This window comes from Palaemon carinicauda, chromosome 1 (assembly GCF_036898095.1).
Source record: "Palaemon carinicauda isolate YSFRI2023 chromosome 1, ASM3689809v2, whole genome shotgun sequence".
Taxonomy (NCBI): Eukaryota; Metazoa; Arthropoda; class Malacostraca; order Decapoda; family Palaemonidae; genus Palaemon; species Palaemon carinicauda.
In genome coordinates this window covers 244,988,171-245,003,835 of record NC_090725.1, presented here as the reverse complement: position 1 = coordinate 245,003,835, position 15,665 = coordinate 244,988,171, and the positions used below count along the sequence as shown (strand labels likewise).

At 38.3% G+C, this 15,665-nt stretch overlaps 1 protein-coding gene across 12 annotated transcripts in view; it reads left to right on the top strand.

Moving 5' to 3' along the window:
* LOC137654709 (uncharacterized) overlaps window positions 1-14,840 on the top strand; it is a 294,512-nt gene extending 279,672 nt beyond the window's left edge. For all 12 annotated transcript variants that reach the window (XM_068388658.1, XM_068388649.1, XM_068388642.1 and 9 more), the window contains one exon: window positions 12,402-14,840. In XM_068388658.1, coding sequence (XP_068244759.1) covers window positions 12,525-13,892 — 1,368 coding nt within the window. In that variant the 5' untranslated portion in view covers window positions 12,402-12,524 and the 3' untranslated portion in view covers window positions 13,893-14,840. The remainder of the gene's footprint in view (window positions 1-12,401) is intronic.
* Window positions 14,841-15,665: the final 825 nt, after the last annotated feature.

The window sequence follows — 15,665 nt, the reverse complement described above, 5'->3', positions numbered from 1 at the left end:
GTCAGTAAGTTAGAAATACTTAAGGAATAGTTTTCTGCAGCTGCTGAGACGATACTGGTACAGAGGCTTCAGGCTTGAGAATTTTGCAGAAGGGCAGGTGAAGTTCAGATGAAACTGGCACCATGACCAGATTTGAAGACATCGCAGAAAGGGTGGCATAAAGATGGGACATTAGAAGTCTTCTCCAAGAAATCGATGATAGTGTTGAACTAAGGCCAGGCCGCAGGCAGTGTTGGCTACTCATCACAAGCAGGGAGGGCTGACTGCTTCAATTTGTTTCTTGTTCTCAACCATCACAGGATTTTGGAGATAGGCATTTGTCTTCTGAAGGGAAGGTTGGAAACTGGCTCTACCAGACTTCTGGTCTTCTCTGCTTCTTCTCTTGTAGGACTTTGTTCTCATCTGTTTTGGACATTGTTCCTCTCTTGTCTTATATCCTGTCCTATCTCTCCTGGACAATACTTCTTGAAGTTTTTAACAATTCTGCGTCTCGTTTGTCCTCCTCAAAAACGCCCATTTCGATCACTCCATGGAAGTTTCTAGAAGAAATTTCTGATGCTTCTGATGCAATCTGGAACATGTGTTAAGTTGTAACAAAAGGTCAGCACATTTCCACCCATGACATCTTTCTTAAACAAGGATATCCCTCGGGATCAGCTTCTCAAAATATGCTGACTTCACTGATTAAGGCGATGACATCTTGGTCAAAACAGGACAATCCCCTTATCGCTGCAGATGGTCTTCGTCAAGGCTCAGTTTATTTTCAAAATGCTGACGACATTGAAGTGACGACAGATTTGCCCAAACAATATGGTAGACGAATCTCGTCTCGCTGTTCACACTTTGGGAACAGATATTTTTGTCTTTTAACAACATATCCCTTTAATAGTATTGTATCTACCCATGACACGTTCCCCCAAAAGAAAAAAAAAAAAAAGAATATCTACTGATTTTACTTTTTTTTAAGGTTTGCAAGGAAAAAACTCATTCATCTTTGAACTGAGGAACAAATCTACATTAGTATAACATTCTTCATTTGCATTCCATTCACAAAACACAAAACTGTAGTTACAAAAAAAAAAAAAAACTTAATTTGTTGATGAGGAATAAACAAAAACATTTCTCTCGTTCTGAAAAATCTCTTGAAAGGCTATCAGCTATGACTATTCTTTCCTTTTATATGAATTATCTTGACATTATAATCTTGTAGCTCTAAACTCCAATGCATGAGATGTTTACTCTTATTCTTAAATCATTCCAAATGAACTTAATGGATTGTGATCAGTATACACAGTTAAAACAGGACTATTTCGTACATAAATCTCGTAAGTGCTGCAAGGCTGGTACTAAAAATAATAATAATTTTTAATAATTTTGTTGAGCTTTATTCAGTTTCTTTGAATAATATGCGACTGGGTGCTTCGTCCCATTCACTTCTTGCAATAAGACTCCTATTATCCTATACCAATGTCACTAGCATCGATCGCTAAATTAAATTCTTTGTTAAAATCGGGTAACGATAATACTGGCTCGTGAAGCATTACAGCCTTTTAATTTATTGAAAGCTTCTACACATTCCTCATCGAATACAAAACTTCGTCCTTTCTTAAAGAGATTAATTATGGGAGGACTTATTTCTGAAAAATTGGGTAAAAATCTACAAAAATATGAAACCATCCTGAGAAATCTCATGGCTTGCTTTTTAGTTGCTGGGATTGGGAAATTGATGATAACTTCTGTGTTCCCATTTTTTGGACAAATCTTACCGAGACCCACTTTATGCCCGAAATAAGTGATAGAGGTTTTCCCAAATTGGAATTTCTTTAAATTTAATACAAGGTTCACTTTTTCACGGGCTGCCAGGACTTTAGCTAAAATTTTTTAATGTTCTACCCAAATTTCTGGAAATATAACAAGATCATCTAAATACATGACACTGTTATCAATACCATTTAAAACTTATTCATTAATCTTTGGAAAGTACTGGCTGCATTTCTTAACCTGAAAGGCATTACTTTAGGTTCATAACTACTGAACGCTGTTATAAAGGCGGATATTTTTCTAGCTCGTCTGCTTTGAGGTACCTGTCAATAACCTTAGTCCAAATCAAGCTTGGAAATGAAATTAGTATTTCCGATCCTATCTAAGCAATCATTGATCCTGGGAAGTGGAAAATTACTTAGCTTAGTACTGTAACACTATCTACTTTTCTGAAATCAGTGCACAACTTCTCTGCTCCATCTTCCTTTTTTATCAGAACTACCGGAGAACATCCAATCTCGCTAGAAACTATCAAGTACGTTATTTAAAATATACTCAATTTCACTTTGTACTGAATTTGCCTTCTCTGGACTCAAACGATATGGACTTTGTCTAATGGCTTTTGTCCTGTAACTCAATATCATTTTCTAAAAGATTAGTTAAACCTAATTTAAAACTAAGAGTTTCTGGATGATTTAGAAAAACATCATATAATTCACTCAGATTTTTGTCTTCCAAGCTAGAGTTAAATAACTTGAAATTCTTAAGCACATCAGAATTTTTCTCAAAACTAATTTATCGCTATGACACAGTTATTACTGGTACTGGGCGTTTGTTGTATTTCTTCAGAAAGTTTATGTTCAGCCACTTAGCTCTATGTCTATCCATATCAATTACGTAATTTAAATTGCCCCTTTTTTCTAAAATAGGAAAACGACCTTCGAACTTATAAGATAATGAGGGGACTTCTTTCTGAATTAATACTAAGACCTCCTTTTAGTTTCCCCTTGGCTGTTGCTCTCGTTTTCTATCGCTAATTTCCAAGCTTTCCTTAAATTCTCCTTGTAATTTTCTAAATTTTGTATGTAATCCTCTCTACTCTCCTGAAGCATTAATTTACACTATAAAGGTCCTTTAGCAGTGTGACCGAACAACAACTCAAAAGGACTAAATCCTGTAGTGTCAAAGTGGCAATCATAAGGCCAGCAAGACAAAATGTGGTTTTTCTTCCCAGTCTTCTTCAAAGTTATTACACAATTTTCATAAGCAACTTTTTAATGTTTGATGGAAACGTTCTACTAGCCCTTGTGACTCGGGTGATATGGTATGGAAGTTACGAGTTTGATACCTAGCTTTTTCATTTTGTCTTTGAAATATTTGGACACAAAATTACTGCCCTTAACACTTTGCAAAATGCAAGGCAATCCAAACTTGCTAAAATAGCTCAACAAGCATTTAACTACAGGTTTTGCATTGCAGCCTCTTACTGGGATTGCTTCTGGATAACGGGTTAGTCTATCAATGATTGTTAATAGATATATATTCCCTCCCTGGCTTCTAGGCAAAGGTCCAACTACAGTATATTAATTAAGGCATTCTCATAAGTTTCTCCCACTGATGGAGTGTTACAAAAGGGAGCCTTGGGAATTACTTTATTAGGTTTACCAGCAATTTGACATTCATAATAACTTAATACATATCTCTTCACGTCACTTTTCATCTTAGGCCAAAAGTAGGTCTTACTTATACACTTGAAAGTTTTATTAATCCCTAAATGTCCTTGATCAGCATGTGCTAATTTCATAATTAATTCGTGAAGCTTCCTAGGAATTACTAGTTGTTCTATAACTTCCTCTTTGCTGACTGACTGTGGACGAACATGACATAAAATTTTGTCTTTTAAACAAAAGGTTTCTCTACAAACATTATAAGGATAGTCATCCAACTCGCATTAAAAAATTTGAAACAGTCTCCTCATCTCTCTGCAACTTAATCAGCTCATCTCTATTCAGAATGTTAGTATCTAAACCATTGCAATAACTACTGTATTACTTTAATCCATTTCATCGACTACGTCTACGTCACTACTTTTGACAGCTACATCATCAACTGGCTAACATTGTCAACACCGATGGAGTCTGTCTCCTCATCCCCACACTTGGCAAGATCAACCTTGCCACCTGCATCACACACGTTCGAATCTTCAAACAAATTATGACAGTAGTCTATATCTGTATCTAAGTCTAGCCTAGTTATTACCATTTCAGGCACTGAAACCTCACTTAAAATAGGATTCACACATTTGGATGTAATTAAATCATTACCGACAATAATGTCAACGCCGTCAACAGGCAAATAGTCTATAATAGCTAGTTTTACATATCTTGATACTACCTGACTTTTTAAGTTCATCTTCAACAAAGGACAAACAACACAAGTGTTTGGAAACCCACCTAACATAACTTTTTCTTTCATACGGATTTCTGCCCTTGATGTCACACACACTTTCCTAATGAGGGAGACGGCTGCTCTGGTGTCCCTAAGCTAGACAACTTTTCTTGAATCCCCTCCTGAAGAAACTACATCTTCAGACAAAAAATCTGTAAAAATTTCACAGTGTCTTTCAAAATGTCATTGCTGCTTGACGAAAGTTTATTAGCTAGACACGTTTCTTGACATTCTTCTCCTCTGCCATACAATTCCTTACTATATGCCCATTCTTATTACATAAAAAACAAATGATCTCTGAACTACTACCATCCCATTTGCTCTTACAAAACCAGGAATTATAACCTGGATTTCTACATGCATAACAATAATAATGATAATCATATTCCCCTGCATTACTAATGCAAAAAACTCTTACTATGTTGCATCTTACCAGACGAAGGATTATTTTTCTTCTTGCTATCACTTAAACTATGAATAAGACTGTGTTCATCTGTCAACCTTGTCGCAACTGTAAAATATTTTTCAAGTCTATCTTCTATATGTAGCTTAATGCCTGGAGATATATTATCTTTGAAATTTTATAGCAAAACTAAGTTCTCGATAATCATAACTATCTACTTCAGCGGAAGTTAACCAATCACAAAATTATCTTTCTAACTTCTTTCTGTATTCTACATACGTACGGCTCTCTTCCCTTTTCAAACTTCCAAATTTCTTACGGTACGCCTCTAGTACTAACCTGTATGCACTAAGAACAGTTTCTTTAACAATATCATAGTCCTAGCTTTCATCTTCAGACATATAACTATACACGGAAAGTGCCCTACCACTCTCAAGACTGACTGACTAAATACAAAGTCCACTGGGTTTTTGGACAGCCTACTCTTTTCATTAACTTTTCAAAAGACAAAATATTTCGTTACATCTTTCTCATCAAATTTTGGCATTAATTTCAACATTGCACCCATACCTAAATTATCAGTCATTGTTCAATGATGAATTACTACCCCATCTGCTACATGACGCATTACTTCGTGGTCTGCTACCTGGCAGAATATTATGAAGATTTTGCCTTGAACTAGCGATTTCCAACTCATGCTTACGCTGTTTCTCATTTTCTTCTCGCTGTCTCTCATCTTCTCTTTCAGCTGCTCTTTCGTCTCTTTCATACATTTCCTGTTCTCTCTTTAAAACATACTCGCGGAGAGCATCGCCATCTAGACCAAGAAGTTTACCCCAGGCTATCAAATCTTTCGTATCTCGTTCATTCTGCTTCTTTCTATATTCTCTGTTTCAATTGGTAACGTTGTCAAAATCCTGGTTAGGTCGCCAAATGTTACAATCTTAAAATCGTTACAGGTTCTTTTAATATTTAAACTGAAGTTATACGACAACAGGCAAATAAAACATGGGGAATGACTATAAAAAGAAACTCGGAAAAAACACCACATTTATTCACAAACTTATAAAGAATATCAATGTTACTTCTTTGGTTATTTTAACTGTCAAATCAAATCAATTAAAACATAATAGTAAGGGGAACAGTCAGCTGGGACAATACAGGTATGGAGGCTTCAGGCTTGAGAAGGTTACAGAAGGGTGGCTGAAGTTCAAATGAAACTGGCACAATGACCGGATTCGAAGACGTTGCAGAAAGAAAGAGTGGCATCAAGATGGGACAGCAGAAGTCTTTTCCAGGAATTCGATGATAGTGTTGAATTAAGGCCAGGTTGCAGGCAGTGTTGGATACTCGTCACAAGCAAGGAGGACTGACTGCTTCAATTTGTCTCTTGTTCTCAACCATAACAGGATTTTGGAGATAGGCATTTGTTGTCTGAAGGGAAGGTTGGAAACTGGCTCTATCAGACTTCTGGTCTACTCTGTTTCTTATCTTGTTAGGACTTGGTTCTCATCTGCTTTGGACATAGTTCCTCTCTTGTCTTATGTCCAGTCCTATCTCTCTTGGACAATATCTTCTTGAAGTTTATATACCCATGTATGGGCAGAGTTAATTACAGTGGGCAGGAGTCATTTCCATAGAAGGCTTTTTTTTTTTAACCATTATGCGTCTCGTTTGCCCTCCTCAAAAACGCCCACTTCGATCACGCCATGGAAGCTTCTAGAAGAAATTTCTGACGCAATCTGGAACACGTGTTAAGTCGTAACAAAAGGGCAGCACGTGTCCACCCATGATGCCATATTTCATGAACAAGGATATCTCTCGGGCTCGGTTTCTCAAAATATGCGGACTCCACTGAATAAGGCAATGACATCATGGTCAAAACGGGACAGTCCCCTTATCATTGAAGGAGGTCTTCATTGAGGTTCGGTTTACTTTCAAAATGCTGACGACAAAGTGATGACAGGTTTGACCAAACAATACGGTAGTCGAATCTCGTCTCACTACTCCCACTTTGGGAATAGATATTTTAGTCTTTTAATAACATGAAACAGGTCCTTTGTAACTAAAGTAGTGTAACTACCTAATGTGGATGACGCTTCTCTACCTCTATTAATTCCCTAAAGAACCTCTCCATTCAGGAAGTTGAATGCAGGTCAGTTGAGGTGCAGTTCTGTGTTTGCTGTCTTTTTATGGCATTCAAATTATTTCATTTGTATTGTACTTCAAGTCCCTTAATTGCTGGAAGTAACACATCAGCTTGAATTGAATTGACACTAACCTTTTCTTTAATCTCCCGTATTATTTCCAGTACTGTATTGAGTTTTAGGAGAACATAATATGAGGTACACATTTCTTTGTATCATAGATAATGTACCTGTTGTAAGTAAAGACTATATTCCACTAACAGATTCTATAATGAACAGGACGCATAAGCATAGAAGCCATTGTCACCCTAACCCAACTACCTTGTAAGGGGGTAGTGCAGTCAGTGTGTCTCTTGCAATACTGTATTACTAGAGGGCACTGTATTATTAGAGGGATTTTTGGGCTCAGGCCATGTCGTCCTGATGGAAGTTCCTTCTTAGTAGCTTCCTAGGTTATATTTAACTACAGTGATATATCCCAGAGAATTTTACTAAAGGTATCCAGAATTCTAACTCCTGGCACGAGTATCCCTTGTATTATCTTATAGGGATATCGCATAAGATCAGAGGACGTATTCTTGACACGCCACATAGCTATCTACACCCCTAATAGCGTTTACGCTTCGAGAGGGGAAAGTGGCAAGAATTGTAGGAAAGCCGTTATTAAGGCAACACTCCTACTCGTACTGTGATTGTGCGCCAGCACGCCGCCGCGTGGCGCCATCTAGCCATTCTTTCGTGTGTAGCGTTCCTGACCAGTGTTTATCCCGTGTTATCTCTCGCTATTTTGGATTGTTTTGCATCGGTGATGTCTTCTCCAGCCTCATCTGCTTCTGGAAAGTTAAGTACTATCTTTGAATTGTATAAATGTAAGCTCTTGCCAGTTTTTTCCTCGAAATAAGTACGTATTTAACGTAACGAGCTGTTGCCCATCCGGATGGCGTCTTGGACGCGGTCGTTCTTTGCATGTACATTTAGTTAGCCAGAACGACTTTCCCGGCATTAATCGCTTTAATAACTTTAGCTATTTAGCAGTTTAGCTAAGAATTCTTATATTATGCCCTTGTTTGCGTGGATTTGGCAATTTTATGACCGAGCCCCACGAGTGCTAGGCTTCCTAGCCTAGGCACCTACACACTTCAAGCATGATATAACCTTCCTGGTAAAGTTTTATTGAAGCTCAGGCAATATTTTATACAATTAAGATATTACTGCTTAAAATTTTCCTTTTCCAAGATAGTATACGAGAGAGAGAATTTCGGTGACCGATTCTCACTGCGCCTAGGCTACCAGCCTAGGGGCTTTAGTATACTTTCATACATGTCCCCAATTGCCCTTGTATCGTCTTTTAAGTGGAGACTGACACCTCCTATACATTTTAAGTCGATACCAATCTCCTTGCGAGATTTAGAGCAATTCCTCTTCCCTTGACTAGCCTAGGCTAACCCTAGTTAGCTTTGCCTTGAATTGTATTCTGGCAAATCTTTACTGGGGTGTTCCCGCTTCTTTCTCTCAACCACTGAGCTGGTTTTGAGTTTAGGACGGGACATCAGAGTAACTTGTCTGTGATCGACAGCCGCCTGTCTAGGTGAACTGATTTCCCAAGCCAGGTTAGGTTGCCAATGCTGGAGGCTAGACCTCCCTAGGCCATACCCTGGAGGCGTTACATGATAATTCCTCCTCTCCATGGCCTAGCAGACAGTCCTGTGCCGGCAGGTCCTAAGCCGAAGAATAGAATTCTTCTCTTGCTTAGGGTCTCCGACACTAGATTCTGTTCCTTAGTTGAGACAGCGACCTGTTTGCCACCTTCTCACCTAATCAGACTAACCCAACCTAGGGAATTGAATTTCCTGGCCCCTAAGGTTGTCTTTTCTATGGATCAGAGTCTTTTAGGTAGTGCCTTCTAGGTGCTACCTCACCTGCAGGACCCTTGCCCCTCCCCTGCTGTCCTGTAGTGTTGGCCTAGCCTTCACACACCCTGGCCATCATTCGACAATCAACCCTATGGGTAGTTGTGGGATTGGCTTGGGGTTCCCTGTCTGCTGCCGGCAGGGATCCCCCCCTATCTTTAGAGTGTTTTTCAGTCCTCCCTTGGACTGCCTTACATAGCCCTACTATCAGTATGGATGGACTATGGTTGGATGGAAGCCCGAATATAATTCTTCCTTCCATATGAACCCTCATTCCGGATGAAGGTCTGTAAAGCTTTCCCCCCCATCCATGCTTTCTCTTTATCTTTCCATCAACCCTGGCCCGGCTGCTGGCATCTTACAGCTGCCGGCGGCCAACTACGACGACTGTCCGCCGTCAGATTGCTCTGCCGCCGCTTGCCATGGGGTACCGTTGATCGGCGACCCAACAGCAACCGGCACAGACTCTGGCCGACTGCCGGCAACTATGTTGACTGCTGGCAGCCGGTCAGCCGGCGGGTCCACCTTGACAGAGGGATCCCCCGGCGGCCAGCAGCGGAGCAACTGCTGGCGACCTACCGTCCTTTATCTATGAAGGCAGTATATACCTTTAATAGACCAGGGCAATGCCGGCAGGCATTCTCTCTCTCTCTCAGAAAAAATTGTCTAACACTGAGAGAGAGAGAGAGAGAGAGAGAGAGAGAGAGAGAGAGAGAGAGAGAGAGAGAGAGAGAGAGAGAGAGAGAGAGAGAGAGAGAGCCCCCCTCTACATACGATTGTTCCAACATCCGACGTAAAATTCAATCAAATTCTCGTCTTGTCACCCGATGTCATGCTCCAACATCCGACGTAGACCATACGCGGTCGTAGGTTCTTGTTTACGCCGGTAGACGGCAGTACGTCGGAGGGACGCCAGTGAGCGTCGCGTCGGTCAGTTCTCTGTTCTCGTGCGCATCGTGTGGTTGTACCCTGTTCGGTCCGTTATTAACAGTGCTTATCATCATTTTTTCACGTTTCATTTTTTATTTTACGTATAATCATGGGTCCTAAGTTCGGTACAGGTATTAGTAGCGGTGAGAAAAGGAAAAAGGCAATGCTCTCATTAGAATTGAAGCAAGAAATTATAGAAAAACATGAGCGCAGTGTGCGTGTGAGTGATCTGGCTAAACAATATGGCTGGAATGTGTCTGCGATCTTGACGATCATCAAGCAGAAGGCAGCCATTAAAGAAGTCAAACCATCGAAGGGGATCACCATTATTTCAAAACGTTGCAGCCCTACCCTGGAAGAGATGGAACGCCTTTTGTTAATATGGATAAAGGACAAGGAGATTGTTGGCGATCCGATCACTGAAACGATCATTTGCGAGTAGGCCAGCGCTATCTATTGTGACTTGAAGGAGGCGGGCTCTGGGGGTGACGCGGGGGAGAGTTCAACTGATCCTACGACGGAGGAATTCAAGGAGTCTCGTGGTTGGTTCGAGAAATTTAAGAGACGGACCGGGATTCATTCAGTTGTTCGGCACGGAGAGGCTTCAAGTTCGGACACCAAGGCTGCTAATGATTTTGTTAAGTTCAAAAACATCATGGAGGATGAAGGCTACATAGAGCAGTAAGTTTTCAATTGTGATGAAACCGGTCTGTTTTGGAAAAAGATGCCTAGTCGAACATACATCACTGCCAAAGAAAAGAAAATGCCTGGACATAAGCCTATGAAGCATCGGTAGACTCTTGCCCTACAGTATGTGCTAACGCCAGCGGGGACTGCAAAATAAAGCCATTATTGGTTTATCATTCCAAAAACCCTAGGGCATTTAAGGCATGTAGTCAATAAGGACATGCTGCATGTTTTCTGGCATGCTAATTCTAAGGCTTTGGTTACTAGGCACTTCTTTGTTGAATAGGTAAACCAAGTTTTCAGCCCTGATGTCAAGAAGTACCTTTAGGAGAGGAATTTGCCTTTAAAGGGCTTGCTTTGCTTGGATAATGGTCCCGCTCACCATCCAGGACTCGAAGATGATATCAGCGACCAGTTCAAGTTTATCAGAGTGCCGTATCTTCCACCGAACACTACCCTTATCCTCCAGCCCATGGACCAGCAAGTCATCTCTGATTTTAAGAAGCTCTACACTAAGCACTTACTTAAGCAGTGCTTTAATGTCATGCAAAGCACCAACTTAACTGTGTGTGATTTTGGAGGAGCAATTTCAATATCGTGCACTGCTTGAAGATCATAGATCAGGCTTGGGAGGGAGTAACTCAACGGACACTGAATTCAGTTTGGAAGAAGTTTTGGCCTAATGCGGTTTCTCCCAGAGATTTTGAAGGTTTTGACCCCGAACCGGAACCTTTGATTGCCATAGAGGAAGACGTAGAAGAGATTGTATCCCATGGCAAGTCCATGGGTCTGGAGGTCGATGAAGGTGACATCACCGAACTCGTCAAGGAGCATCATGCAAAGCTCACCACCGAGGAACTCAAGGAGCTGCCTGCCATGCAGAATGAGTTCCAAGCACAGTTGAATGAGTCGGAGGACATGGAGGAGGTAGAGCACATCTCAAGTTCGGCTGCAATAAAAGAGATGTTAGCACATCATCAACACGTGGTTGATTTCATTGATAAGTATCACCCACAGAAACTTCAGGTTTGCCGTGTAGTTTCGCAATTCGATGATGTCTGCTTAACCCATTTCAGAAAAATTCTGAAAAGTCTTACCAAGCAACTTTCTCTCGATAGTTTCTTTAAAAAATCTACGAAGCGGTCTAGTGTTTGTGATGAAAAGAAAGAATGTGAAGCAAAGAAAACTAAGATTGAAATGAGTGAAAGTGATGAAAATTGAAAATAAAAATAAAAAAAAAAAATGTAAAAAAAATATAGAGAATATAGAAATAAAAAAATAATAACTAAGTTAGGTTAAAGTTCACGTTGTGTAAATTAAAGTAAGTTTCGGTACGTTATGGCAGTCACCATCTCTAACTCCTCGCTGACCGTCCGTCTCTTCGTGCGTAGCAAAGCCTACACCTGTGTTGGGCTGTCTCTAAGGTAAAGTGACAATAAAAACCCCTCTTTTATTTATTTCTTTATAGTTATTCTTTTTACATCTCTATTATATAATGCATTTGTATTTTTGCTATGTGTAATTATGTGTAGTAATTTATTAAGGAGTTATCAATAGGTTTTTGGGCTGTGGAACAAATTATACAAATTACAGTGTATTCTTATGGGAATATTCGCTCCAACATACGATCGTTTTAACATATGAATTAAGTCCCGGAACGAATTAAGATCGTAATGTAGAGGTTCCATTGTACAAATTCTAGCAAGTGTCCCCAATGCCAAGCAAAATTATGAATACCAAGGCAATTATTTTATCTTTATAATGCATCAAAAGTTGAGTACTGAGATATGACTGTATTCTCAATGAGCTTTAATTTCATTGTTTGATTAATATTCTGTAGATATCACTTAGCTATGAAAACTAATGAAAAACCCTCTGCCAACATAATTTTATGACAGATGATTCCGCAATCAATCCAGAATATGGTCTGTAAGATAAAATTAGTGCCTTTTCATGTTCCAGTTTTATATCTTTAAACCAAAAGATAAATCCTTAGCTACATTTGTTGCAGATGCTTGATAAATTTCTTATGCTCAGCATGTAAAATTTTCATAGACAATAATTGTAGGATAACTATGTGTCTTTACTGATGTAATTCATTTTTACTTATTTCAGGTTCTTACATTGGTAGCACTGTTTCTTGTGACTCTACAGGGAATAGAAAATTTGTGTAGGACGTAAAAGAGACCTAACCCTATAGTGTCTGCTAGGTATTTGAATAATGAAAGCATTTCTCTTATGAATAAACTACAAGGACCATACCGGGTAAGTTTACCTTATACTGTATCACACCAATGCTGTACACCTTTGCATGAAAATGCTGTTCCCCGAACAGTGAGAAGAGCGCAGGTGTTGTCAACTTCACCCTATACTTCATCTCACCGATGCTCTACACCTTTGTGTACAAATGATCTTCCCCAAACTGTAAGGACAGCTCAAGTGTTGTCAGCTTCACCCTGTACTTCATCACACCGATGCTCTACACTTTTGTATACAAATGCCGTTTCTCAAACAGCGAAGACAGGTCCGGTGTCGTCAGCTTCACCATTTACTGTATCACACCGATGTTCTACACCCTTGTATGTAAATGCTGTTCCCCAATACGTAAGGACAGCCAAGGCTTTGTCACCTAAGGAGAATGAAAGTTTTGCAGGGAAAGTCCAATTTATGGATTTCTTATTTTCACCGAAGGTCAGCCCAATAGATTATGGTGGTGTAGGTAGAATACAGTGTGATAATGTTAGTCATCATAATTTACTGCATGCAAGAGTCGATATACAACAGGAACTCCATGATGTTTCATCATATTATAATTCTTACATAGAAATTAGGGATTCAGAACAAGTACAGCCTCCAATGGATGATATTTATTACTGTAGTTCTATTTCTCTCCCAGAAATAAATCTTAGGCAAAAATCTATGAATAGTGCTTTCTTAGATACATCAAGTCCATTTGATGAAAAAATAAATGGCTTATCATATGAAGATCATAGAGTTACAAAGCTTTCAAAACAATCCCCTGGAATTGGGGTAGAATGTAGAGAAAAAAGAAAAGTTAAAGAAAATCATCCTAAAGCATTACTAATAAATGAAACTTGTATTGCACAATCACCTTCCTCCACAGTAGATGGTGATAAAAAACAAAATGATGAAAATGTCGCAAATCCTATACTACACGATAAAAGTTTTATCACACCAACTTCACTCATTTCCTCATCAGATACACTTTTTAATTATGACACTGGGGGAACAAGACTTCCTATCCTTGAAATGCCTGACACTCTACCAGACCCCAGCTTTTCACCTATAAAGATTTCTGAAAACTTTTCGGCATGTGCTTCAAATTTTCCCAACTCGCTGAAATCCGTCAAATTTTCTAAGCCAAAAAACTTCCTCGGTCAGTCAATTTTACCACAACCAGTTCCAAGAACAGTGAAACTGTATAAAGAAGAATCTTTCAGAGATCTCTCATATCCTGTTCCACTACCACGTCGCTCCCTCAAGTTAACATCTACGAATGCTTTCTTGCCTGGAAATGATTTCCCTGTTGATAATAGATTTCAGTCTCAAAAAGTCTGTTGTAGAAAAACTGTGTCTTTATCTTGATCTTATAGATATCCTGTTCTAGGAAATTCAGCTGATGTGAAGGAGAAAATCCTTACAGCTTTACAATCAAAGCATTCCTCCTTGGGTAATATACAGCAGTCTGAACAAATCACAGAATTATGAAAACTTTTTTTATCTTCAAAATAATTTATCAATCTTTTTTATTTTATTACCTTCTAATTCATGCATTGGTAATGACAATTCCAGGTACTGTATACTTAGGATTCAATAACTTAAGCTAATGTTTGTTTGTATCAATATGTCATTAATATCTGTAATGCTTTTATTATGATTAAAATCCAGGGATTTGAAAACCTCTGTGTATAATGACATTGTTACAACCCAGATATCTTCAATAAATCGCCACATACAAAATCCAAATTTAAGATGAGAATATTATGCCATCCAATAGAAATAACAGGAAAATAAGAAAAATAATATTAATACACTTTATTCTTAAACATTCAAGTAACAGTAAAGTCTTATCATCATAACAAATTCTAATTAAAGTTTTCCATCCTGATAAAATATGTTTTATGGTATATAAAATAGACCCTGGTGTAATAAAAACAAAAATCCCTCTACTTGTCACCTTTTTGTTTTTTATAAAACAATTTTATGTACAGATGTATGAGAAAAATAACTTGTTGAATCTTTCCTGTATAATTATTATAGTAATGACTTTTGTATCCATTCAATTGAAAGAGTTTTGCTTAAATAACTGCAGATCAGTAAGCGTAATACCTGTACGAGTTTGTTTCAGGTAAATTCACAATATACAGTACAACAATTACAGGTGCATAGAAAAAGGCAGTGCAGACATCACATATTACAGATATATATTAGACATTTTCAAATAGCTCTTGTGTGTAACTTAAGCCAGCTGGTTAAATTGTAGCATTATATGTTAAGGTGTATTCAGAATTTAAATTAAAAGTTTTCATTTAAGCTAAACCATTTAACTACAATGTGAATACTCTCCTTATAGTTATTGATCCCTCATTTATATAACAAGAGTGCATGGTCTTTATTAATTATTTGTTGGATGTCTTACATTGAGTGGAATAAGATTCAATTAAGATTTTATACTTTAATTATTAGACCAATCTTGCAACTAAAGTGTTTATTACCTATTTGATTTTTACTTTGAGAATATTATAAAAAGGGAGAGGAGACCTTCATCAACTGGAAACTATTCTCTTTAGTCACATGTGCATATTGGGTATGTGTATTGTCATATAGGAAAATGGGGTTTTTGTTTTATGCCCAAGGATTTAAATATCACATTAGTTAAATTCCCTGAAGTTTATTTGGCACTCAAAACAGCCAGCTATTAAGGAAAAAAGAAATAAGATGTAAATTGGTTTAAGGTAATGGATATAAATAAATTTAGTACCATAATTTAAAACTACAATAAAAAGGTTTGCTTACAAAATGTGTTAATGCAATATAAAGACATTGCTGTGCTGTGAGACTTTCATTCCTGGTGAAGAATAAGCAAAGTGAGCGAGAGATACACCTTTCTCTTGGGAGGCTTTCCAAAATATTCACCTAGGATTCACAGCACGAGTTTTGATGTTCATGACTTATTTGCAAAAGTACCTGAAGGTCCCATAGGTATTAATGAAAAGGAATTATGACCTGGTGTATTTTAGTAGCAAAAGAAAGTTTCCTGACACTCGTTAGTGATTACGCCCAAACAATGGATACAAATAAAAAAAAACTGAAGACAACTACTGTGCCCTTGATACAATACTATAAAACATCAACAGA